General features: G+C 40.4%; 1 protein-coding gene and 1 pseudogene across 1 annotated transcript; both read left to right on the forward strand.

Annotated features, from left to right (window-relative positions):
- OLAH (oleoyl-ACP hydrolase) lies at nt 1-24,152 on the forward strand. The gene is made up of 8 exons (XM_078149672.1): nt 1-154; nt 3,459-3,589; nt 17,039-17,169; nt 17,576-17,582; nt 20,067-20,189; nt 20,766-20,913; nt 23,420-23,502; nt 24,016-24,152. The coding sequence occupies exons 1-8, from the start codon at nt 123-125 to the stop codon at nt 24,150-24,152; spliced, it is 792 nt and encodes a 263-aa protein (XP_078005798.1). The 5' UTR covers nt 1-122.
- Nucleotides 4,162-4,966, forward strand: LOC110208986 (tubulin beta chain pseudogene; annotated as a pseudogene).
- Nucleotides 24,153-25,153: the final 1,001 nt, after the last annotated feature.

Below are 25,153 nucleotides of genomic sequence, written 5' to 3' on the forward strand. Positions count from 1 at the left end.
GGAAGAGCATCCAGAACAGTATTCCGTCTCTTCAGTGGTGTCTAAGGTGTTAAGCAAGAGGGACAGAGTGCACTGTTTGCTGTGCCAAGTAGGCATTGCCCTGACCACCAATTCTGCACAGTATGGCGAGCAACAAATCAGTTGAGAAAATGGGGTCGGTGACCATTGTGAATGAAGATCTCTTTACACGCAGCACTATCGCTTGTTCTTTTCTTGAGATGTAACAAAGCACTTCTACTCCAGTTACTCCAAGGACACTGTTTCTTCTAGATGGCAAAGACAGGTGTAAATTGTCTCAGCACAACGTTCTGTGCTAAGGAGTCAGGCTGAGCAGATCAGAATATTATCCAATGACCCAAAATGTATTTGCTTTATGTGGAATGTTATCACTTGAATTGATTTTGAAAGTAAATTGTTAAACAGTTTCAAAGATGATCAAAGTGCTTCATGAAGAAACCAGGGATAGGGTAATACTCAACATGTTTAATCCAATCCTAGCCAGTCCAACAAGCATTTATTAAGCCCCTGCTATGTGGAAGGTGGGGCAGCTAGGCGGCACAGTGGAGAGAACACTCATCTTCATGAGTTTAAATCTGGCCTCAGACACTTACTGGCTGTGTGACCCTGGGCAAGTCACTTAACCCTGTTTGCCTCATCTGTACAATGAGCTGGAGAAGGAAATGACAAACCACTCCAGTTGCCTAGAAAACCCCAAATGGGGTCACAAAAAGTCAGACACGACTGAAAAGACTCAATAGCAACACGCAAGGTACTGCACTGACGCAGAGTATACAAAGATAAAACAAATACCAGAGTCTGCTCTAAGAGAATTGACATTCTGCTGGCGAAAACATATGTCCAGAGATAGGTAGAGTCAGATGGTCAACAATCATTTATTAACTTATTACTATGTACTAGGCCCTTTGCTAAGCTCTGCAGATACCAAGAAAGATAAAAGTTAATTTCTTCTCCCTGGGAGTTTATAGTCTAATGGGGATGACAACATGTAAACAAATAAGATATATACAGATATGTATGAATAAGATATACAGATCTGTACAAATAAGGTCTATGCAAGATAAGCTGGAAATAATCAACAAAAGGAAGGCATTAGTATTAAAAAGGATCAGGAAAGGCCTCTTGCAGAAAGTGGGATTTTACCTAAGATTTGATGGAAGCCAAAAAAGTTGGGAGGTCAAGCTGGGAAGGGAGAGCCTTCCAGGCCTGGGGAAAAGCAAGTAAAAATGCCTAGAGTCAGGAGATAGAGTTCCGTTGTGCAAAGCCCAGCAAAGAAGTCAGTATCATTGGATCACAGAGTATGTGTGTGTGTGTATTGGGGAGAGGAATGGTTAGTGGAGGGAGGAGGGCACCCTATTCTTCAATTTCTTTTTTTTTCCAGCTTTTAGCAAAATTATTGATTTTTCAGGAAAATGCACTAATAATTGGGTGGAATCAGCAAAGGCCCCATGTAGAAGGTGGTACTTGAGCCCAACCTTGGAGGAAATTAAGTGTTCCAAGAGTCAGAGATGAGGAGAGAGCATAGTCCAGGAATACAAATGCAGTGGGATGGCAAATGGCATGCTGTGTATGAGAAACAATGAGGCAAGTTTGACTGAATCTTAAAATATGTGAAGAGGAGTCATCTGTAGGTCCTAGAAAGGTAGGTTGGGGCCAGGTTATAAAGGTCTTTAAATGCCAGAAGAGGAGTTTGTATTTGATCCTAGCTAAGTGGCCAAAATGCTTGTTGAACAAATTTATATTATTCTAGTAGAATGTAAGATCCTTGAAGGCAGGGATTGCTTTTTTTTTTCTTTATATGCCCAGCATCTAGCACAGTTCCTGGTACACAGTAGGCATTTAATAAATATTTGCTGCACAGAATTGAATTGAGTCAATCAATCAGTCTACTGGTTTTTTGTTAAGCTCTTTCTCGTTGGACAGGCGAGGTGCCAGACACCATGTTAGGCTCTAGGGGTGCAAATAGGATGAATGAAGCAATCTACAGAATTGAATTGCATTGATACCCAACATGTCCTAATACTGTGAAGAGCCAACAACCAAGAGTCCCAGAAACCAACAGCTCTGGTTTTCTTTAAATCACTGGTGGAAGAGCTCAAATGCCATTAACAGATTAAAAGTAGGATTTCCTGGTTTAAAGAGAAAACAACAGTATATTGTTTTCTAGGAATATTATTCCATGATCTAAAGGCCACAATTCTGAAACTTCAAATATTTAGTTTAGTAATTTGTGTTGAACTTTGATATAGATTCAATTGGAAATGGACAAAACCCCATCTAAGTTCATTCAGCATTGAGAGATAATAATAAGAAAATAATAACTAGTAATGATTACTATCAATAATAAGTAACATTTATACGTCTCATTTTAGCCTTACAACAACCATGAGGTAGGGACTGCAGGTGCTGCCCCCATGTTACAGATGAACAGGCTGAAGTACGCGGAAAGCCATCATCACACAATTAACTAGTAGATGTTGGAGGCAGGAGTCAACCCAGCTCTCTCCTGACTTCCAATCTAGTATTCTTCACTGCCTTTTAAGTTTGGAAATCAGTCCGCTAGATTCTAGTAATGATTTCATTGAAAAAAAAAAGATAGTCTTAAAAATGTACATATGGTCTGATTCATTTATTGGTCTCAAATTAATTTTGGGGTGGGGAAGATAAGGTAAATGCCCAAGGATGCCTTCTGCTTTAAAAGGAAAGTTTGAAATTGTGATGATGATTCTTTTTTTTAACTAGAATTAAGTACCTACAGCATAAATAAGAATAGCTAGCATTTATATAGCGCTCACTACGTGTGAGGCACTGTAGTAAGTAGTTCACATATATTTCATTTGATCCTCACAACTCTGGGCGATAGTTGCTATTATCATCCCCATTTTACAGATGAGGAAACTGAGAGAGACAAAGATTAAATGACTTGCCGGGGGTCACACATCTAATGGCTGGCTAAGGCTCATGTCTTCCTGACTCTAGGTCCAGTATGCCGAGCACTATGGCGCCACCTAGCCGCCACTTGCTGGAGAGACAAAGACAAAAACTGAACCACTCCTTGCCCTTTCAGAGTTTGCAGCATAAGTAAATACAGAATAAATGTGGGGTAATTTGGAAAGAGGCCCTAGTTGCTGGGGGAGATCAGAAACAGCCTCTTGTAAGAGGTGTCCTGTGCACTAAGCTTTGAAGGGAAGTAGGGAGCCTAAGAAGATGGGGAAGGAGCAACATTCTAGGCATGAGGGACGAAAGCCGACATAATGCAGGAGAAGGGGCTGAACTGGCTTCTGTAGGGAACAGCACCTGGGTCAGGATGCAAGAGGACACTTTGCGCTTTATAAGACCCTCTATTGGGAAATCGGATCGATAGGAGATGATTTGTTCAACAAACAAGTGAATATCTTGATTTCTTTGATAATTAATGTATTTTTAATGATTTCCCCTAGGACAGAAAATGTTGTGAACTGCTTATACCGACACCCTGGAGCAGCTTTTAAGCTGATTTGCTTCCCCTGGGCGGGAAGCGGATCTTCCCACTTTGCAAAATGGGCCAAAAGTTTTCACCATTCCATAGAAGGTTAGTAATTTATCATTGTATTATCTATGGCTTATAGAACTGATATCACCTGCAGTATACTAACGTGAAAGGTGGTAAAAATCCCCCTGCCAGTTAGATAATTTTTCAATATCAATTGCTAAGTCAATAAGCTGTCACTAAATACTTAGCAAAGTGCCCTGCTCATGGTGAGCTTACTTCCTCTAAATGGAAGCTCCTTCTTTCAGGAAGAACTGACCACTAGGAGCAGGAGGTTTCAGGGCTAGAAGGCTCTTCCAGGGTGAGGAGGCATCTAAGGCATTGTCATGAAGACTGGCAGAGTTGGCCAGTGAAGCCAGGAGAGGAATGAACGCTGGCTGGTCTGGGCACTTCCTCAAAACGGGGGTCAAATTGTAGAGTTTCGACTTTAAAAAGATGACATAGAGTACAGGGTTACTTTCCTTCCTTGTGATGAAGCTTCCTATTTCTGTCCAGTGACAGTTCAATTCACAAATATAGATAGATAGATAGATAGATAGATAGATAGACAGATATGTGTGTATGTATATATGTAGTATACACACACACACACACACACACACAAAATATACACTGTAGTAGAACACTACAATGTGACCCTCTCAGTACACCAGCTTGTAGAAAATGCAGATGAAACCTATTGTATTGAGAATGAAGCCCTCTATGATATCATAGAGGGCTTCATTCTCAATACAATAGGTTTTGCTGAAACTGACCACTCCCACGGATGGTGATCTGAACACCTGGTGTCAGCAACCGTGAGTGGAGTCATCACCTGCTTATGTCTCCCAGGGCAGCTTAACACTGACTTGCATAAACTGGCAGCAAACACGGTACCTTTTTCCTGTCTGTACTTCTTTATGCCTGGCTTCGTTCCACCGACTAGCTGTGGCAGCCAGCAGTGCAGTGCTTTAACTATGCCAGAGCTCACCCAGCAGATGTTTATGCAAAGAACATGATGGCTGCTTGTGACCCACAGTATGGGTACTGTCATATGTGGCAGCCATGTTTAGAAGCCATATGTCCATGAAGGAGACAGATGAGCAAATGCTTAATGTTCAAAACAAGAACAGCAGTTTCTTTGTTGAATGGATTCCCAATAATGTGAAAACAGCCATTTGTGGCATCCCACCGTGGGGCCTAAAAATGTCTGCCACCTTCATTGGTAACAGTACCACCATCTAAGAAGTCTTTAAGCGCATTTGTGAGCAGTTTACGGCCATGTTTCCCAGAAAGGCTTTCTTACACTGGTATGCTGGTGAGGGCATGGATGAAATGGAATTCACTGAAGCAGAAAGCAACATGAATGATTTGGTTTCTAAGTATCAGCAGTATCAGGATGCTACCGCAGAGGAGGAGGCTGAAGAGGAGGTGGTATAAAGCTGTGAATTACTCTGTATATTGTGCTGAAAGCTGTATGAACTCTTCATTCACTCACAAACTTGTTTTTCCAATGTTCACTTCTCGCTAGGTTCTGCACTTGCTGTTTTTCTGTTCTTTGATGTCAAATGCTGTACAGATAACACCATTAAGGCATTTTTCATAGTGGAAAAAAAAATCCCTTCCTATCTCTGAGCCTCAGATTCCCTATCTGCAAAAGGATTAAGTTGAACTAGATTATCTCTAAGATCCCTTTTAACTCTAAATACTCTGGTTCTATATGTGTATTAGAAAGGTGTACAATAAAGAGATTTATGGAAGTTCAAGAGGGAAAAGATTATTACTGACTAAGGCAAGGGGGAGTAAGAGTTTGGGAAAGCTTCAGGGAAGAGGATGCATTTGCAGCAGGTAAAAGGCAGGATTTGTGAAGATAGAACCAGCAAGGTTTGGTAACCAGTTGCATAGGAGGGCCATGGGAAGGGAAAGGGGCAGAGATAACCCTTGGTTTGGGAATCTGAATGAACATTGCTGCTACTGACCTAAATAATGGAGTCAGAAAGAGGAAGGAGCAGGCTTAGGGGAAGAGAACAAAGCTCAATGTTAGACATTTTGAATTTTGCCAGTGCCAGGGAGACATTCAGGTGGAAATGTCCTCATGCAGTTGGAGAAGTGGACGTTTGCCAGCAGCTGGCATGGATGCTGGGCGAGACGGTGGAGAAACGAAAGAAGAAAGGAAAGCCGGGCTAGGCGAGTCTTAGAGGTTAATGCTTAAGACTGGTTTATTTCAGGAGTTTTCTCATTATGTACTCATAGAAAAACAACTTGGTATCATGAGAAATGATTTACAAGTTCTGCAAAGCCCTCTCAATAACATAAACAAACTAAGCAGCTAAAGATCATCTTTTTCTCAAGGGAAAGTAGTTTCAGTGCCAAATGCCATAGCTATTGTTATTTTCCTTCTCAGTTCTTAGTATTGTCTGCCTCGAGTCAATCTCCTGCCTCCAGAGCTGGTAGGGTAAAAGTCATGTCTACAAATAATTCAGTCAAGAGTAAGGACTTGGAACCAAAGAATTGTAACAAGCAGAAAGTGGGGTAAAAGTCAAGGGAGCGTTTGTCCCGAGACAAACCTCTGTCTGTACTGATCCCTTAAGTCACTAGGGACTTAGAGATTTTCCATAAGGATTCAGCTCCCGACAGACGTTGAACTCAAAGCCAAGGTCAGAGCTAGACATGTGCAGTCATCTGTACTGAGGTGATGGTGGAAGCCATGGGGGTGAATGAGATAGTCAAGGGAGAAAGTGTGTGTAGAGAGGAAAGGAAATAGGGTCAAGGACAAAACCTTGGGAAATAGTTCTCTTAGGGGGTTGGAAAGAGGAACAAGAAAAAGGAAGCAGAAGAGTAGGAGATTAGCCAGAAGAATAGGAGTAGGATCATCAGTTGTTTCATCTTAGGGACAGGACAGGGACTGGAGCTGTAAGTATTTGATACTGGGAACGCTAGGTTGGGGAATAAACACCTCCTTTTCGGTCTTAGAGGGCTTCCTTAAGTGCTAAGAGTTCCAAGGTCAGCCTATTTGTAGCAAATGTGTGTCAGAATCCAAATCTTCCTCTAGCAACATCATAGAATTAGAAATTATTTAGAACTTGAATCAGCCTTAGAGGACATCCTGGTTTAGCAACTTTATTTAACAGATAAAGGAATTTGCTTGAGTTCACCCGAGTGAACTGATCTGGGAACAGAGCAGATTTTGCAGCACAGACGTGGGAGTGACTCAGTCCAATGCTGTAGAGGGGTCAGGAAGATGAGACCTGACCAAAAGTCAGAGGATTTGGCAATAAGGAGATCAATGGTGATATTTTGCAGTGCTCCTTAAGAAAAGTGGGGGAGGTAGAAGCCAGACTGCAAAGAGGGAGGGAGGTAGAGGAAACATTCTTTGTGTATTTAATATTTGTTTTGTTTAATCAAAATAATTCTTTCCCTTAAAGGTCAGAGATCAGGTGATTTTGAAACTCTGACTCTCAAGGGAAAGAAGTAGTATGAAGATCAAGAAGGTTTATTTCAGGAATCACAAACATTTCTTAAAAATTATCTATTGGGGGTGGAGCTAAGATGGAGGAGAGACAGCTAAGTTCAGCAGGAAAGGTCTGTTGCCCTGGGTGAGAGTGCAGTGAAGGCAGAGCCGGGCAAACCAGGAGCAAGCCTTGGGAGTGACTGAATCAGCAGTGGCTGTGGCAATGGCTGCTTCTGGAGCTCTCGCACCACAGACAGTAAGGGGGTGGAATAACTGGTCAAAAAGAGATTACAGAGATCTCTTTGATGGCACTGGGGACAGGACTCTGTTGCTTTACCCATACTCAGATCTAGGTCCCAGTCCTGGGTGGCAATCCCAGGGTGAGGAGGAACACACTAGATCTTGCAGCCACAGTGGAGGTGGGACCCTCCTCACAGTTCCAAGGCAGAAAATAGTGCTTGTGGTCCCTCACAGACCAGAGCTCGGGCCAGGAGAGGAGTAAACACCTCTCCTTAGAGCATACCACCTTGGAAGAACTGACAATTTACAGGTCCCTAGAAGTATCTCTGAAAACAGCTGAAGCTTGGGACAGAGTACACTCCACCCTAGAAGCAGAGCCCCATTTTAGCAAAGAGTGAAAAGTCAAGAAATAGGCTGGAAAATAAGCAAACAGAAAAAAATTCTGACTATAGAAAGTTACTGTGGTGACAAGGAAGATCAAAACACATACTTAGAAGAAGATAGCAAAGTCAAAACTCCTACATCCAAAGTCTCCAAGAAAAATATGAATTGGTCTCAGATCATGGAAGAGCTCAAAAAGGATTTTAAAATGAAGTAAGGGAGGTAGAAGAAAAATTGGGAAGAGAAATGAGAGTGATGCAAAAAAATCATGAAAAACGAGTCAATACCTCAGTTAAAGGAGGCACAAAAAATACTGTAGAAAAAAATACCTTAAAAACAGAATAGGTCAAGTAGTAAAAGAGGTATATTTATACATTATAGAAGCCTTCTCCAAAGAGTGTACATCTAGGACCCATCATGTACCCAAAACCTCTCTGTGATTCACTCACTTAAGATAACAGAGACAATCTAAGATGCAAGCCAATTAAAAAAAAATATATATATATATATGCATATGTGTATGTATGTATATGTATACACACACACACATACATATATACACACATATTCAGGAAGGAAGAGTTGGAGGTTTTTTTTAATCCACTTTATGGAGTGTTACCAATTGAAGTAATTGATGTTTTCATTGTTATCAAATTATGTCAGAGCAGAAAAATGTCTGGCATTCAAAGGAACCCCTTTGAAAGGAGAGATGTGGCATTATAGTACTTTCCAAAAGTTTTACAGAGGAAAACAAATCAACTAGCAAGAAATGTGGTCATTAGCACTGGGAAAACAAAAGACCCTCTCAGAGGCTACCCCCCCCCACCAGTTGATGCCCCTGAGTGAATTAAGATGCAAGTCACGAACATTTTGCTGGATACGCCTCAGGTCAACTGCAATTCTTCTAGAAGTTACTGGTGATCATTAGAGAAGGAGGAGGGCAGACAATTGAGCTCTCTTTTCATTAGAATTTGGCAGTAAGACTAGAAGGAAAAGGGCTGTTTTGTTATTTTCTAATCAGTTGTGGAATTTTCTGAAGGAAGATATATCCCCCCAAAATTAGGTGATTAAAAAACAGCTTGATCTTTCTTCCTTTCTTTACTAGGTCCTTACATCTAAAAGTTAGAAAAAAAAGTGAGGTTAAAAACATGAGATTGAAATTATTTATTTAAACGTTAGACGTTTAGAAACAAATGAGTGTTTAGTTAGAATGTGAATCTCATTATCACTTTCCATTATTTTCTGTGCTTGTTAGCAATGAGAAATATTCAGTTACTTAATAAGAATGTACATATATAATATATAAAACATAGGCAAAATACATATATTTATGTATATATATGAATATTTGTGGATGCACATGTATATACATATACCTACATACATATATTGTTGTTCATCCTTAGTTATCAAAGAGGACTAATGACATCATGGGTGATGTCTTGACTTGTTCATGAGTTGGATTTAAGTGAGGCAGAGTTTTGAAGTCACCTTTACCATCTCTTCCTGAGTCATTGAAGGCTAGTGATAGGACAAAAGTCAAGACAACTGGCAAAGGTCTGGGATGCAGTGGATGACCTTGGCATCTCCTGAGCTTAATCAACCTCTACGTGCTTCACAGGACCTGCTTCAGCCGCCTTCATGGCCATTGGAACAAATTGTTTTCATCCTCCCATTCCACCAGGGAAAGTCTCCACATACCTGGGATAGACACCCCTTACCTCACTGACATGTTTGAGGCCCTTCGGTTACCCTCAACCTGGTTTAGTCCTCCCGCTAAGATGGTTTACCAGCATGTGACCACTGCTCATGCTTTAGCTTCTTAGAACCACGGTTAGAGTTGGGTGATAGATGGACACCAAAGGCGGATGAGCAGTCCTGAAAAGGTTTTAGCAAGCCCTCACACCAGAGGTGCTATTTCTCCCTGGGCACCCCATATGCCCCACATACACACATATGTAAATATACACACACTGGGCTAAGTGCTAGGGAAACAAAGACAAATATGAAACCATCTCTGCCCTCAAGGAGCTTATGTTCTATAAATGTATCACATACACATGTGTGTATTTTTACTGGCTATATGATTTCATCAGTGTAGGGAGCTCCCAATGAGGAACTTCTTCCAATGCAAATGGGCACTTTCTTTACAACTTACAGTCTTAAAGAATTTCTGAGGGTCCTGAGAGGTTAAGTGTCTTGCTGGAATCATACTGCCAGTATGTATATGGCAGAAGTAGAAATTGAACTGAGATCTTTCTAATGACAAAAACAGCTCTCTGACATGTTCACACTGACACAAGGGAAATGTGTGTTTATATTCACCTTTATGTATGTATAGATGAATATATATATACACACATATGTGTATATGTATGATCAATGAGCAAAATAAATAATACAAGGTAATGAGGGTGGAGGTGATGGATGCTTTAGGTGAAGGCCCTGCCTTCTAGGGGAATCAGGAAAGGCTTCATGTAGGAAGTGATGGATGAGTTGGGTTTTGAAGGAAACCAGAGTTTCCAAGAGTCAGGTTGGATGTAAATGAATAGAGATCAATCTGAGTAGTCACAGAAATAGATGGAAGGGTGTCTGGCATATGAGAGGAAAAGCAAGAAGGCTAAGCATTTGACTGGATTGTAGATCGATTGAAGGAAAACAGTGTACAATGAGTCTGGAAAGATAGGTTGGGGCCAGGTTGTGAAAGACTTCAAATGCCAAGCAATATTTTGTATTGGACTGACTGATCTTAGATGAAATAGGAAGCCACTGGAGTTTATTGAGTAAGAAAGCAACATGATCAAATTGCTATAGGAAAATCACTCTGGCAGCTATGTAGAGGATGGATGGAAGAGGTGAGAGATTTGAGGCAGGAAAACCAATTAGCAGGTAATGAGGTGATAAGGTTCAAAAATACTGCTAATGAGTAAGGAGTATATTCATTGTGTACATTTATAAAGGGAGTTTTTATTAGAGATTAGAATAACTTCTTGATGATAAAAATGATTGCAATCTATACATACTGCCAAAATAGCTTTGTTTTAGCCCAATCTTTGATTGTCTTTCAGATTAGAAAAAAGATCATAGATGATTAAGAGGTTTTTGGCTGGGGCAAAGGTCTACACTAGCTAATTCCTTGAAATTACTTTTGCATTTGGGATCCTGAGACTAATTATAACCAAGATAAAATGAAAATAGAATAGAAAAATAATCATTCCTGTAGCTCACCTCCAAAAACCGCCCTTTGCCACATGAAGACACACATAGGCAGCCATGAGCAAATGCAGGTGCCTGAAGTTCATTTGATAACAGTAAGTTGGGGTTTTTTTTGTATTTTTTTTAATGGGGCAGTAGGGTTAAGTGACTTGCCCAGGGCCACACAGCTAGTGAGTATTATGTGTCTGAGGTCAGATTTGAACTCAGGTCCTTCTGACTCCAAGTCCAGAGCTCCATCCACTGCACCACCTAGCTGCCTCTGATAACAGTAAGTTTTAGGGGGATGAATTCAAAGACCAACTGACAGGAGACCCCCATTCTCATTGCAGCCCTGATCTCGTCTAACTAGAAGGGCACCAAAGTTCCTCAGCCTCATGGTTTGTCCCCACATTTGCCCACTCACGAAAGGTGGCTAGAAATGTGTGGCACAGCCTCAAAGTTCCAGACTTCTTTGGAATGATAAAATAAAACTATGTGTATGAAGGAGCTTTATGAAAGCATAATTCTCATGCCGGATGATGCCTGTTAGGACTGAGAATTGGTGTTATCATCTTGGGATTTATCAAACCTTTTTATGCTCAGGGTGCCACCAAAGCGATAGCCCAAAGCTGCTCTTGAAATCCCTCACAGCTTAGTTTTCCAAAGAACTTTTCATAGCAATGATTCAACACTAATAACAGGCTGTCGACAAGCATTTATGAAGCCCTTACTCGGTGCCAGGCACTGTGCACAGGGAATAATCCGGTGATTACCCTCAAGGAACTGACATATTACAATTCTCTGGCCTCCTCTTCCCTTGCAGAAGGACTCTAGAAAAAAGGCATTTTCTCCACTGAATGTCATCTATTAGCACTTCTTTAACAATAAGGGACAGAAAATCAGAGGCTATGTATTTTCCTCAGAGAGAAATGGGCCCCCTTTTCTTTTTTTTCCTTTTTGACAGTTGGGGTTAAGTGACTTGCCCAGGGTCACACAGCTAGTAAGTGTCAAGTTTCTAGTCTGAGGCTGGCTGTGAATTCAGGTCCTCCTGACTTCAGGGCTGGTGCTCTATCCACTGCACCACCTAGCTGGCCCCTAGGCCCCCTTTTCTAAAGCTCCTACTGACCTGCTCTTGAGTAAGAGCCATGGATCCTGACTATAGTCAGCATGATCTATGCTATGCCTCATGCCACCCTGCATATAAAGCCATAGATCTTCTCTCCGTCAAGGAAAATGTTCTAGCTTTCCAGTGGCTGTGGGATCCTTTTAATGATTGCTTCGACCATTTCCATTAGTATTTTGTTGTTGTTCAGTCATTTCAGTCTTGTCTGACTCTTTGTGACCCCATTTGGGGTTTTCCTGGCAAAGATACTGGAGTGGTTTGCCATTGCCTTCTCCAGCTTATTTACAGATAAGGAAACTGAGGCCAAGAGGGTTAAGTGACTGGCTCAGGGTCACATAGCTAGGAAGTATCTGAAGTCAGATTTGAACTCGGGAAGGTGAGTCCTCCTCCTGAGTCCAAGGCCAGCGCTCTATCCACTGCACTACCTGGCTGCCCCACAGAGAAGAAGAATGAACAAATATGAGGTCATTTCTTCTGAGAGGGGAATTAAACCTAAGTTCCAAACTGCTGCTAGCAAGGGTAGCTTGCCAGGGAAAATGATACAAAAATGGGGTGGGGTGGGGAGAGAATCTATTCCCTTAGGAAATGTAACATCAAGTATGTTTACTTCTGCATACAGCATAAAAGAGAGGCATTAGACAAGACATCAGTATCTGATCATCTTTGTGGACCTCGGGTACTGTGGTATGGTAATTCCAGTCACTTGATCTCTGTGCTTAGATTACTGCCTAGTAGCCCAGTAATTTCTTTCCATTGAACCTCTCTAATGTCCAATGAATGATTAATGAGCTTTATTTTGCCCAGGAGTATTGTAACAAGTCTGAATATCTGAATATCCCCAGCAGAAAGAAGCAATGTTAGAGGAGAGGCGGGCATAATTCATTTCTGTATCCTCAGCAGTACAGCACAATTCATTCCAGAGAAGAAGTGCTAAATAAATGTTTGTTCAAGGAATGCATGCCTAAATAAGTGACTCCCTCTCTCATTTACTACCACTATGTCCTGGGGCAAGTCACTTAACCCCTCTGAGCCTCAGTTTCTTTACCTATAAAGTGAGAGGGTTGGACAAGATAGCTTCTAAGCAAGTATCTGATATTACATGTTTAACAACCAGCTCTCAGTGTGTGTGTGTGTGTGTGTGTGTGTGTGTGTGTGAGAGAATACATGACACTTTAAAGTTTAATCTATGTTACTAATATTTGCTCCATCGATTTCATGAGTCTAGACAATCACTTAAGCCACATTGTCATTGTTGATTCATCACCAGTGGATTTGCCTAGCAGTAGAATAGTGAAGACCAGAAGGGGAACAAATAGGAGAAAAGCAGCTTTGTGCAGCATAGATTGTTTCTGAAAGGACCACAGAGGGACATCAAGGCCTCCATTCCAGAGTTGTGAGCTGTGTAGACACGGGGTTTTGTCACTCATGGACCTCTCTGCCAGGTTTCTACAAACACATTCCTATTTTCTTACATGCATACTGCATGCATTAGAAACAAAGTGTGACCCAGGTTCATGGGCAGACTGGGTGTTTTGATTATTACTGCATTTCCTTATTGAGTACCCACAGTGTTATAATTATTCTCATTTTTAAAATGAATATTTCATATTTAATGGCTGATGGTGATGTGATGACTGATATAAATTTTTTTATTTTTAGTTTTCAACATTTTCTTCCACAAGATTTTGAATTCCAAATTTTCAGTCCATCTTGCCCCCCCCCACCCCAAGATGGCATGCATTCTGAATACCCCTTCCCCTAGTCTTCCCTCCCTTCTATCTCTCCCCCCTTCTCTTATCCCCTTCCCCTTCTATTTTACTGTAGGGCAGGATAGATTTCTATACCTCATTTCCTGTATTTCTTATTTCCCAGTTGTATGTGGAAACATTTTTTTTTAACATGAGTTTTTAAAACTTTGGGTTCCAAATTTTCTCCCTTCTTCCCACCCCACCCACCCTCATTGAAAAGGCAAGCAAGTCAATACAGGCCATACATGTGCAGTTATGCAAAACACTTCCATAGTAGACATGCTGTGACAAGCTAACTCTATTTCCCTTAATCCTATCCTGCCCCCCACTTATTCTATTCTTTCTTTTGACCCTGTCCCTCCTCAGAAGTACTTCCTTCTGATTACCCCTTTCCCAATCTGCCCTTCTCTCTATCATCCCCCTGCTCTCTTGTCCCCTTCCTCCCCTATTTTCCTGTAGGGTAAGACAGATTTCCATACCCAATTGAGTGTGTATGTTATTCCCTCCTTACGCCAAATCCTATGAGAATAAGATTCCCTCATTTCCTCTCACCTTCCCCTGTTTCCCCTCCACTGTAAGAACCTTTTCTTGTCTGTTTTGTGCAGATAATGTACCCCATTCTACCTCTCCCTTTCTCCTTCTCCTAGTATAATCCTCTCTCACCCTTAATTTTATTCTCCAGATATCACCCCTTCATCTTCAACTCACCCTGTGCCATCTATCTATCTATCTATCTATCTATCTATCTATCTATCTATCTATCTATCTATATACTACATATAATTTTTCCCCTCCCACTACCCTAATACTGACAAAGGTCTCATGAGTTATAAATATCATCTTTCCATGCAGGAATGTAAACAGTTCAGCTTAATAAGTCTCTTATGATTTCTCTTTCCTGTTTACCTCTTCATGTTCCACTTGAGTCTTGTATTTGAAAGTTAGTTTTTCTATTCAGCTCTGGTCTTTTCATCAAGAATGCTTGAAAGTCCTCTATTTCACTGAATGACCATTTTTTCCCCTGAAGGATTATACTCAGTTTTGCTGGGTAGGTGATTCTTGGTTGTAGTCCTATCTCCTTTGCCCTCCAGAATATTATATTCCATGCCCTGCGGTCCCTAATATAGAAGCTGCTAAATCTTGTGTTATCCTGATTGTGTTTCCACCATACTTGAATTGTTTCTTTCTGGCTGCTTGCAATATTTTCTCCTTGACCTGGGAACTCTGGAATTTGGCTACAATATTCCTAGGAGTTTTCCTTTGGGGTTCTCTTTCAGCGATCTCTTTCAATTTCTATTTTGCCCTGTGGTTCTAAAATATCAGGGCAGTTTTCCTTGATAATTTCTTGAAAGATGATGTCTAGGCTCTTTTTTTGATCATGGCTTTCAGATAGTCCAATAATTTTTAAATTCTCTCTCCTGGATCTATTTTCCAGGTCAGTTGTTTTTCCAATGAGATATTTCACATTGTTTTCTAATTTTTCATTCTTTTGGATTTGTTCTACTGTGTCTGATTTCTCATAAAGTCACTATCTTCCAATTGCTCTATTCTAATTTTTAAGGAAGTATTTTCTTCAGTAAGCTTTTGGACTTCCTTTTCCATTTGGCCAATTTTGCTTTTTAGGGCATTCTTCTCATTGGCTTTTTGGACCTCTTTTGCCATTTGGGTTAGGCTATTTTTTAAGGTGTTATTTTCTTCAGTATTTTTTGGGTCTCCTTTAGCAAGCTGTTGACTTGTTTTTCATGATTTTCTTGCATCACTCTCATTTCTCTTCCCAGTTTTTCCTCTGCTTCTCTTACTTGCTTCTCAAATCCTTTTGAGCTCTTCCAAGGCCTGGAACGGATTCATATTTTTTCGAGGTTTGGATGTGGAGCTTTGACTTTGTTGTCTTCTTCTGGTTGTATGTTTTGATCTTCTTTGTCACCAAAGTAAGATAATATAGTCTGACTCTTTTTGCGAGGTTTGCTCATGATCCCAGTCAACTACTTGAGTTTTAAACTCTTTGTTAAGATAAAAGTCTACTTCCAATGTGGAGAATGTACTGTCCCAAGCTTTGGGGGTTTGTATAGCTGTTTTCAAAGATACTTCTAGGGACCTGTAAATTTTCAGTTCTTCCAAGGTGGTATGATAGGGGTCAAGGTGTTTACTCTTTTCCTGGCCTGTGCTTTGGTCTTTGAGTGACCGGCCATAAGCAGTCTTTTCTCTCTTGGAACTGTGAGGAGGGTTTCCTCTCCACTGCCACTACAAGTTCCACCATGCCAGCACTCCTCTTCACCCCAGGGCCGCCACCCAGAACTGTGACCCAGATCCAAGCACGGGCAAAGCAAGAGATTCCTGCCTCAGCACTGGCAAAGAGATCCCTGCAGTCCTCCTCTGATCAGCCATTTGATTCCCCCTCAGTCTGTGGGCCGGAAGTTCAGGACACAGCCACTGACCCAGTGCCTATGCTCTGCACTCGTGCTCTGGAGCTGGCTCTGACCTAACTCCTCTCTCAGCACTGCAGAAACAGACTTTTCCCACTGACCTTCTAAATTGTCTTTGGTGTTCGTGGATTGAGGAGTCTGGAAACTGCCACAGCTGCCTGTGACTCATTCCTCTGAGGCCTGCTCCAGGGTCTCTGTGGCTTGCGCACCCACGCCAAACTGTGCTCTTCTCCCAGCCTGGCGTAATATACCTTTCCAATCAACTGTCCAAGCTGTCTTGGGCTGGAAATTTGTTTTATTCTGTCTTTTTGTGGGTTCTGCTGCTTTAGAATTTGTTTAGAGCCATTTTTATGGGTATTTGGAGAGGTTTGGGGGAGAGTTCAAGGAAGTCACTGCATTCATGCCGCCATCTTGGCTCTGCCCCCGTGATGACTGATTTTTGTGTAAACCGAAAGCATACTGGTGGGGGATTAGGAGATACAGGGATGAGTGGTGTCAAAATTTACCCCCTCCCACATCAGGTTTATCCATAGGACCCTGAAAAACTTGTTATGATCCCTTTGTGGAAAACCCACCTCTGTCAGGGTGGAGAAAAGTTGAGGGGTTAAGTAAGACAGCACAGAGAGCAAAAGTGGGGACCATATCTCATCTGGTCCTCACAATAACCATATGTGGTAGGTGTTGCAGGTAATGTGAATTAGTCACTATGTAGAAATTTATTTCACTATTATTTTATTGACAAATATATGGACTTTTCTGAGCAGAATTGATTATTATCATTGCAATTGTTTTCATGTGATTCTATATTAAAATGGTTGTTGAGTGAATGAATGGTAAGAGTCTCTATTATAATAGTATACATTATTATTTTTTTTTTGCTTTTGTTGTTGTTTTTTATGACACACATTATTTAACATTACTATGTATCGGTCTGTCTCTCTCAATTTCCAGTTTCCTCTATAAGGCTTCCTGGAAGAGAAAGTCGATCTAATGAGCCAGTTGCAACAAACTTGGGTCATGTAGCTGCTGAAATTTCTAATGCTTTACTGCCAATACTCCAGGATATTCCTTTTGCAATTTTGGTCACAGGTAAAGAAAGAAAAGAAAAAATGGTCTTTGTTACATCAAGGGTTTTGCCCTGTAAGACCAATGGGGACTAAAGAGCATGGCATGCTCTTTACCTTGTAGGGATTGTAGATAAAGAGCTGGAAAGAACCTCAGAGACCATGTAGACCATCTCTTCCTTTACAGATGAGGCCCAGGGAGGTAAAATGAATTGCCCAAGGTCACAAAGATAATGCCACAGGTGGAATTTGAACTTAGGTCCCCTGAGTAGGACCAGTGCTCTTTCCATTGTACCAAACTGCCTGTTCATCTGGACACCTGGAAGGTAAGGGTCCAGAAATCCTAATTGTATTCCCAAGTTCCATGTTTTTTTTCTTTGCTATTTTTTTTTGTGAGGCAATTGGGGTTAAGTGACTTGCTCAGGGTCATACAGCTAGTAAGTGTCAAGTGTCTGAGGCCAGATTTCAATTCAGGTCCTCCTGATTCCAAGGCAGGAGCTCTGAGCCACCACGTCTTCCATTTTTTAAAAAATTTATTTTGGTGAGGCAGAGTTAAGTGACTTGCCCTGAGTCACATAGTCAGGAAGTGTCAAGTATCTAAGGCTGGATTTGAACTTAGGTCCTCCTGATTCCAGAGCAGGTGCTCTATCCACTGTACCACCTAGTGGACCTGAGATACCATATTTTTAACTAGTTATTCACTTCTCAAATTTTCCTTTCGCTTCTGAATCCCTTGATTTAAATGGGCAACAGTGATTACCACTTACGTTTCTAAGGTCTTCAGTTTTTGATCCAAGATTTCATAATTGGTGCCAGAGTTCTTTAGAATCCTTTTGACAATTGTTTAAACATGTAATTGGCAGGAGTCGGGGGGGAGAATAAAATATTATATGAAAAATATCTTTTGGCAGTAACATTTATGCCTACATAAAATAAGATTGACACATACAATGATGTTCTGATTTAACAATTCCTGGCTTGGATACACGCCCCCAAAAGACAGTAGATTTTCCTATTGTCTTCTAGCTGACCAATGCCTACCTCAGTACTCCATCAGCGGGGAAACACTAGCCGCCGGGACTGCTTCTTGTTCCTCGGATTCTTACTGGATAATCTCTCATCTGATGTCCCCAGTGTAGCTACTTGCTCTTCAGGGCATCTCACTCTCTTCTCTTTGAGAAGAACCTCATATTTGTTTGGGTTCTTCTCTTTATCCTCTGTGGGTCATTCTTTCATCCTCCAATCTCATTACATAAATAAAAATCCCACTATACTTTTTCAGATTCCTTTTTCCTTCTTTCTCTCCACATTGACTCCCATCTTTTTTTAAAGAAACAATTCATTTTTCCTATTCTTGCTCCTGAAGGCTGGAGAAGTGTTCCTAGACCCTCTTTACCTTCACTTTTAGGAGGAAGACCAGTATAGATGGAAATCATTTAGACTCAGCAAAAATATAAACATTACACATTTTATGCTGATCCTTCTCTGTGTGGCTCCTTGCTAGCCTTGTTTTTGCAGAGGGCAGTACTCTCTAAATATAGGGTAAAGAATCAGGTACATCCTTGTGGGAAAAACTTGTTGAGAGACCATTTTCTTTCCATGTCCTTCTAGCCCTCTTTTTAACAGTATATTTTCACACAGTCCTTCATATTGTTGCCTCTCACTTTACCTGACTTTTTACCCCCATCTAGATTTAGCTGTCTTGTATGCTATCCCTGTGGTGCCATGCTCAGAGCAATCAATTAAGCTGCACCATTACTTAGCTGATCATGCAATGGCTTGACCCCATTAAAATTCATCCAGAGACCCAAATAATGACTCAACAGTTTACAAAGTGCTCTCCTCATGTCACTTCTGCCAGGTAGGTGAGACAGGTGGGCCACTGCCTTAGAGATCCATGCAAGTAATCCCAGGATTTAAATCTAGAGGGGTAACTTAGTGACCATGTGCTCCAATCCCCCCATTTTACAGATGGGGAAACTGAAGCCAGAGAGGAAAAGTGACTTTCCTTAGGTCCCATGACTAGCCAGTGACAAATAGGAGTAGAGTGACAGTTTCCTGGCTCCCGTTCTAATACAGCCAATCACCTGTTGGCAGTTTTAGAGCAAAAAGATTCTTTACATGTAGATTAGACTAGATGGCTGCTGAGGGCTCTCCTAGAATCCTGTGATCTTGTGACTCTTGTCCCTGTGAATAGGCAAAATCAGGCATACCCAAGCTATCTGATATTGATTTTGTCATAATGACTTGAAAGTGTTCTACAAGCATTGGTCTATTCATTTTCTATCAAGAAGAACAGGGTACCAGACTTGGCAAGTGAATAAGGGATTAGCAGAATTGACTGTCGATGGTGTTCTGTTATGTATTCTTAAGGAAGAAGAGGAGATTTCAAGTGCTTTCTAGAAGCTCTCAAAATCAGTATCCTTAAATTGCTTGCTGGTGTTTCCCCCCACATAACTCCTTCCTATGCTGCCTTTCACAAACATCGCAGATAGCCTTTTTATGCAAAAAGTAAAACTGTATTATAAAAGTAACTGGTAGGAACAGTGAATATGGCATGAAGGACAGCTTGCTGGGTTTGGAGTCAGGAGGATGCCAAGGCCCCCATCTCCTCTCTGATATTTACTAGGTATGTGACTTTGGACAAGTCATTCAACCTCTAAATGCCTCAAACAACTCCCCAGGATTTGCCTTGCAATTACCTATGGGAATTTCCACACAGAGAGTCTCTCTGTTGATGAGATGCCAAATCCTTTGCTAAGTCTCCTGCTGAAATAAGATAAGCCTAATTTCTTCTTATTATTTTCCTAGCTTGGAAAAACTACATTTATGGTACATTAAAAGTATGTTTGTTCTAAGTTGAGTTGGAATAGATCATCATTCATTTGGCCGTTTTTTCTCTTTTCCACACTTTGGCATGGGATCATATGTTGCTTTCCTGACAGCTCTACACTTAAAAGAAAATTACAAGTTACAGCCAATGCATTTTTTTGTGTCAAGTGCAAATCCTCCACATGTGAGTAATGTGATTTATTTTAGTGAAGGTTGGGGCAGAGATGGGGGGGAGGTATGATATTTATACTTTGATGGATCTGTAATCTCTTCCATGTGGATACTTTCTTCTCAAAGATACTGCTTTCAGCCCATCTTCTCTTTCTCATCTTGTGCTGTGCTTGACCATCTCCTCTCCCAATTGCTTCATGTACCTACTCAACAACCCTGAAGACTTTCCCCTAGGTCCTTTCATATTATATGGCTACCAATGGAGTCCTCTGGATGTCCATCTCTGTTCCATCCCTTCATTATGTCATTTGACTGCATTTGTTTTTTTTTCTAGAGGATAGGGGTGATGTTGGTATAGGGATTATCAAGGAGTCAGTCTCCTGGAGGAGCTAGGATGGAGTGGCGTCTGATCCCAGAACAGTCATCTGAGATTGGCTCTTTTTACAGTGATCTGCAGCAATCCTTGCTGAGCTAAAACTCTATAGTTAAAAGAATCCCATATAATTAAATTATTTTTTTCCGTAGATAATTAGAGCTCTGAAATGAAATCACCTATATGACATATTATAATAACTTTGTTTAATATTTTAAGGAAATCTGTTTGGATGCTCCATATCATTCTGGGATGTCAGAAGAGCAAGTGTTTAATATTATCATGACTATGGGTGGCATTCCCAAAGACATTCTTGAAAACAAAGAACTTTTGGAAATGTTTCTTCCTATTTTAAAAGCAGATATTCACATGATGTTCAATTTCACGTAAGTAAAAGAAAAAAGAAGAGGGAGGGAGGGAGGGAGGGAGAGAGAGAGAGAGAGAGAGAGAGAGAGAAGAGAGAGAGAGAGAGAGAGAGGGTTTATCCATCCTATCAACTAGGAGGTATGTAAGGTATATCTATGGTGGCTTTAGGAGGGCCAGATTTCTGCTGACCAGCATTTTGGACATCAGGATCTCACTCTGCTATTATCTGATAGACCTGAACCTAGGAAGAGCCACAGAACAAAGAGCTAGCATTGCTTACCTTAAACTTTGATTGGTAAAAGGCATCTTAAAAACTATCTCTTCCAAACCCTTTATTTTTACAAACAAGGAAAGTGAGGCACAGAGGTTAAGGAACATTCCCAAAGGCAATACCAAATGTAAGAGTAGAACCAGACCTTTTGGATTCCAGTTCAGAGCTTCTTCCCATTACCCTATGCAGCCTCTACTATTTCCAACCAATTGCCCAAGAGAGAATCAGGAGCTCCAATTAATATGTTCTGGGCCTACCCTAATTAACATGTGGCTACTTCAGTTTCTACCATTTTCCATTATCCTTCGAATGGAACAGGGTAAGTGAATAGAACAGAGCCAAAAGAACAACACATATGCACATTTCTTTATAAAAAATAATTATTAAAGCTATATAAATGAAAACCATTTTGAATAGTAAGAAAACTCATCAAATCGGATAATAAAAGCTTCTCAAGAGCAAGGATTGCTTCATTTGCTTCTTCTGTGCCTGGCACATAGTAGGTGCTTATAAAGCACATATGCATGCTTTCTCTTGTTCCCCTAGACTTCTCATTCCCCTAGATCCCTAGATTTCATCTTGGTAAATCATCTTGGTAAACTCACAGTCCCAGGGTCACACCACTAATATGTGTCAGAGGCAGGCTTGATGCCAGGTTTTCTTGCCCAGGATTGGCCTTCTATCAGTTACACCACACTGACTCTTTTAACAGTCGACAACCAAAGTGTAGGGTTGATTACCTGTACCATCAGTTGTAATCACTCATAGGTAGTGTTACCGAACTGGCATCAAAGATTATTTGGTGGGAGGGATATAGTGGTGAATACTCGGAGTTTTTACATGATGTGTTAAAACAAAATTTGTCATTAAAAAGAAATTTTAAAAAATAAATGTAACAAGGTATAGTAGGATATGTTTATCTAATCTGGTTACCAACAGCAAAATTCTCCACAGCAAGAGAGTGTGATTTCATCTCCTTTTTGTGTTTTGCCCACATACCTGCCTCATAGCTTAGTGGCATCTTGCCATTTATTTGTCCTGCAAAATATCCTTAATAAGCATTCTTTATGTTTATTTTCTAAGTGAACTGAAGTCCCACCTACTTCATGAAGCTTCCTCGATTAAAATAGGCAGCCCCTATTCTGACTTCCTATAGTTTGTTGTGTGTAAACAACACATTTTGGTATTTAATCATCATAATAATGTAATTTTTCCCAGGTTGGGGTGAATTTTTCTCTCCCTAATGAAGAGTTTAAGCTCTCTGAAGGTGGGGATGCCTTATGTTCCTCTTATATCCCCCATAGCATCTACTACTTATATCCTCTCAGCATCTACTAAGCTTGTCATGAATTGAACTGATTGGACCCCAAAGAGCCAATGAGACAGGTTGAGCTAAATCTAGCTTTGGCTCAGGACTACTGCTGACCTCTTTTGGATGCAGGTGATATGGAGACATCAGTGTGGCAATGACTAATAAAAAGAGGCATGTCATGTACCTCTGGAAACTGGATCATACTCATTATCTGTAGATGGGTTTGCATGAATTTTTGTATCTGATTTTTTGTTTCTTAATATGTGTTGCATTTACTACTTGTGCTCATGAGCTTGTGCCTTAGATTGTGGAATAGCTTAGTTCAGCGTGCACTGTGCTACCTGAACTCAGGATCGGATGGCAATTGATTCGAATTGTACCTACCAGTAACCCCAAATGGTGGTACCTGATTCTGTAGAAAGAGCATTGGAAGGAGGCTTGTTGCATTGTTGCATTTGTTTTTTAATCTGTTAAAAGACTATTAATAAAAACCCTCTTTCTAACAAAATAAAAAAAAGAGGCATGTCACAGCCATGAAAGTTTCACATTTGACCTCCAACCTCTGAATTGTATACTTTATGGACAGACTACAGTTACCTTACTGCAGCTTCCAGATTCATGAAAGAGGCCCAGAACCAAGACCAAGGTGGATTCATAGTCAGTCAAGGGTCTGGAACTCTTTAAACTAGTACTACCTAAATCTATCATGAGTAAAATCTCATCCTCTACCCAGTGAAAACATTTTCATTAAGTACTTAGCACAGTGCCTGGCACATAGTAGGCACTTAATAAATGTTGATTGATATTTGCTAATTTCACAGGAAGAATGTAGCAGGAGAGAAGAAAGGAGGCAACTCATTTGAGCATCATGACTCTAACAACAAAGAGAGATTATGAAATCTTGAATATTTAGGGAAAATGAAACTGTTTTTTCTGTTCACAGCTATGTAAAAACATCAAAGACTCTTCTTTCTTGTGATATTACATGTTTTTCTGGGACTGAAGATACAGCAAAAAAAACAGAAGGTGAAGTATTCTTGATGGCTTCTTTTGTATTTAGCTAAATGTTGCCTCACAGATCTGCCCATGGACAGAAGTCAACCAGATATTGTTCAATTTAAATAGTGAGGATTCAAGGTGCCTGCAAAATGAGCCTATTGTATCAATAGGTCTTCAAGTAGGTAAAGGGACAAGATACATGTAACAAGAGATAATTCGTGTAAGCCTACCCCATAGCGAGGAATCTTTTACTTCAGTAGGTCTGTCGGTTCATTATGTGGACATTCCCTCCAATGATGCAGGTCATTTTGGTCCATGTGCTCCTGCCCGGACACTGGTGCATGTCCTCAAATAAATTTGCCATATCATCTACCTGATGTTCTGAGGGAGTGTGGGGTTCCTTGCATTACCCCAACTTTGCAAGTATACCAGAAGAGCACTCAAGGCTGTCCAGAGAGATCTTAGGGTAATAATATATGGGAGTAAGAAATGCCTTTTGGGGTATTGCTAAAAGTCTGTATTGTTTTATTTATTTCTTAGGCTGGAAGGACCTAACCAGTGGGAGTGTTGAAAATCACAAGTTTCCTGGAAATCGCTTTTATCTCACTAACCCTTCTAATGAGACTTTCATCATAAACTACATAACCAAATGCCTTGAAATGTCATGCTTTGCCTAAGGCTCAGAGTTTTGATTGTTGGTTGTGGGTAAATTACATATCCTTTCCATAGTAATCTAAGGCAGTCAAAGTGATTGTATATTTTTAGTTCATTTTAGTCTTATGAAAAGATTAAAAGCTATGCTTAAAAAAACCTATCAGGGTGACTTGTTAAATCTAAATATCCTTCTTGCCATATGCCATAATAAACCTGGACCCTTCCAAACAAGTGAATAATGTACTAGACAGTCAAATTGTGTTGTTTATATTAGGATCATTCAGTTTTTCATTGATAAAGCATATGCATACTTTCCCCATTATTTTAGCTGTGGAAATAATGTTGAAGAAATAAAAAGAAATTATCCATATTTCCATCAACACACAAATTCACAAAGCATCTATGATTTCATCCCTACGAGGAATTCTTGGTATGAGAACGTTCTCCACAAACAGATAAAAACAGTTCATGTCTAAGGCCCAGGGGCTTTTCTGAAGCACATAGTGTTAAGTGACTTGCCTATGGTCACATGGCTAGTGTCAGAGGTGAAATGAAAACCCAGGTCTTCTTACCTTGAAGTCCAACACTATCTATACCACACCAGGCTACTTTTCAACCATTAACATATTCAGGATCAACTTTTCTATAGCCCTCTCCTTCTTTTACAGTGGAGCAGGGTAAAAGTGAGAAGAAGGAAAATATATTTACATTCAAGTGTCTTACTTAAGTATAATGTAGCCTATAGAACACTGTTCAGCATAGAGATTATGAAAATTATTTATTAAATTAGGTTGAAATGTTGATTTGCTTATTAGAGGAGGATTTATAGTAGTTTAATCAGATGTTTTTGTTTGAAAAGAATTGCTATTACATTCACTGGGATTAACTTAAAACTAATGAAAATACAAATAAAATGAGTCAGATTTTTATTTCTATTTCCAAATACTATACAACTATGTTACAAAACTCATTGTAATGCTTTTTGGCTTTGAGTCTGAGCTTGGTTTTGAATTTTGGTACTATG

This window comes from Phascolarctos cinereus, unplaced genomic scaffold, assembly GCF_003287225.1.
Source record: "Phascolarctos cinereus isolate Bilbo 61053 unplaced genomic scaffold, phaCin_HiC Scaffold_1;HRSCAF=81, whole genome shotgun sequence".
Lineage (NCBI taxonomy): Eukaryota > Metazoa > Chordata > Mammalia > Diprotodontia > Phascolarctidae > Phascolarctos > Phascolarctos cinereus.

Bases quoted from the DNA above. Each gene is read 5' to 3' on its own strand.
- OLAH (XM_078149672.1), top strand. From the start codon at position 123: ATGGCGAGCAACAAATCAGTTGAGAAAATGGG. The intron at 3,590-17,038 runs GTTAGTAATTTA...CTCAATTTCCAG, and splicing joins TTTTCACCATTCCATAGAAG to TTTCCTCTATAAGGCTTCCT. The intron at 20,914-23,419 runs GTAAGTAAAAGA...TTCTGTTCACAG, and splicing joins CACATGATGTTCAATTTCAC to CTATGTAAAAACATCAAAGA.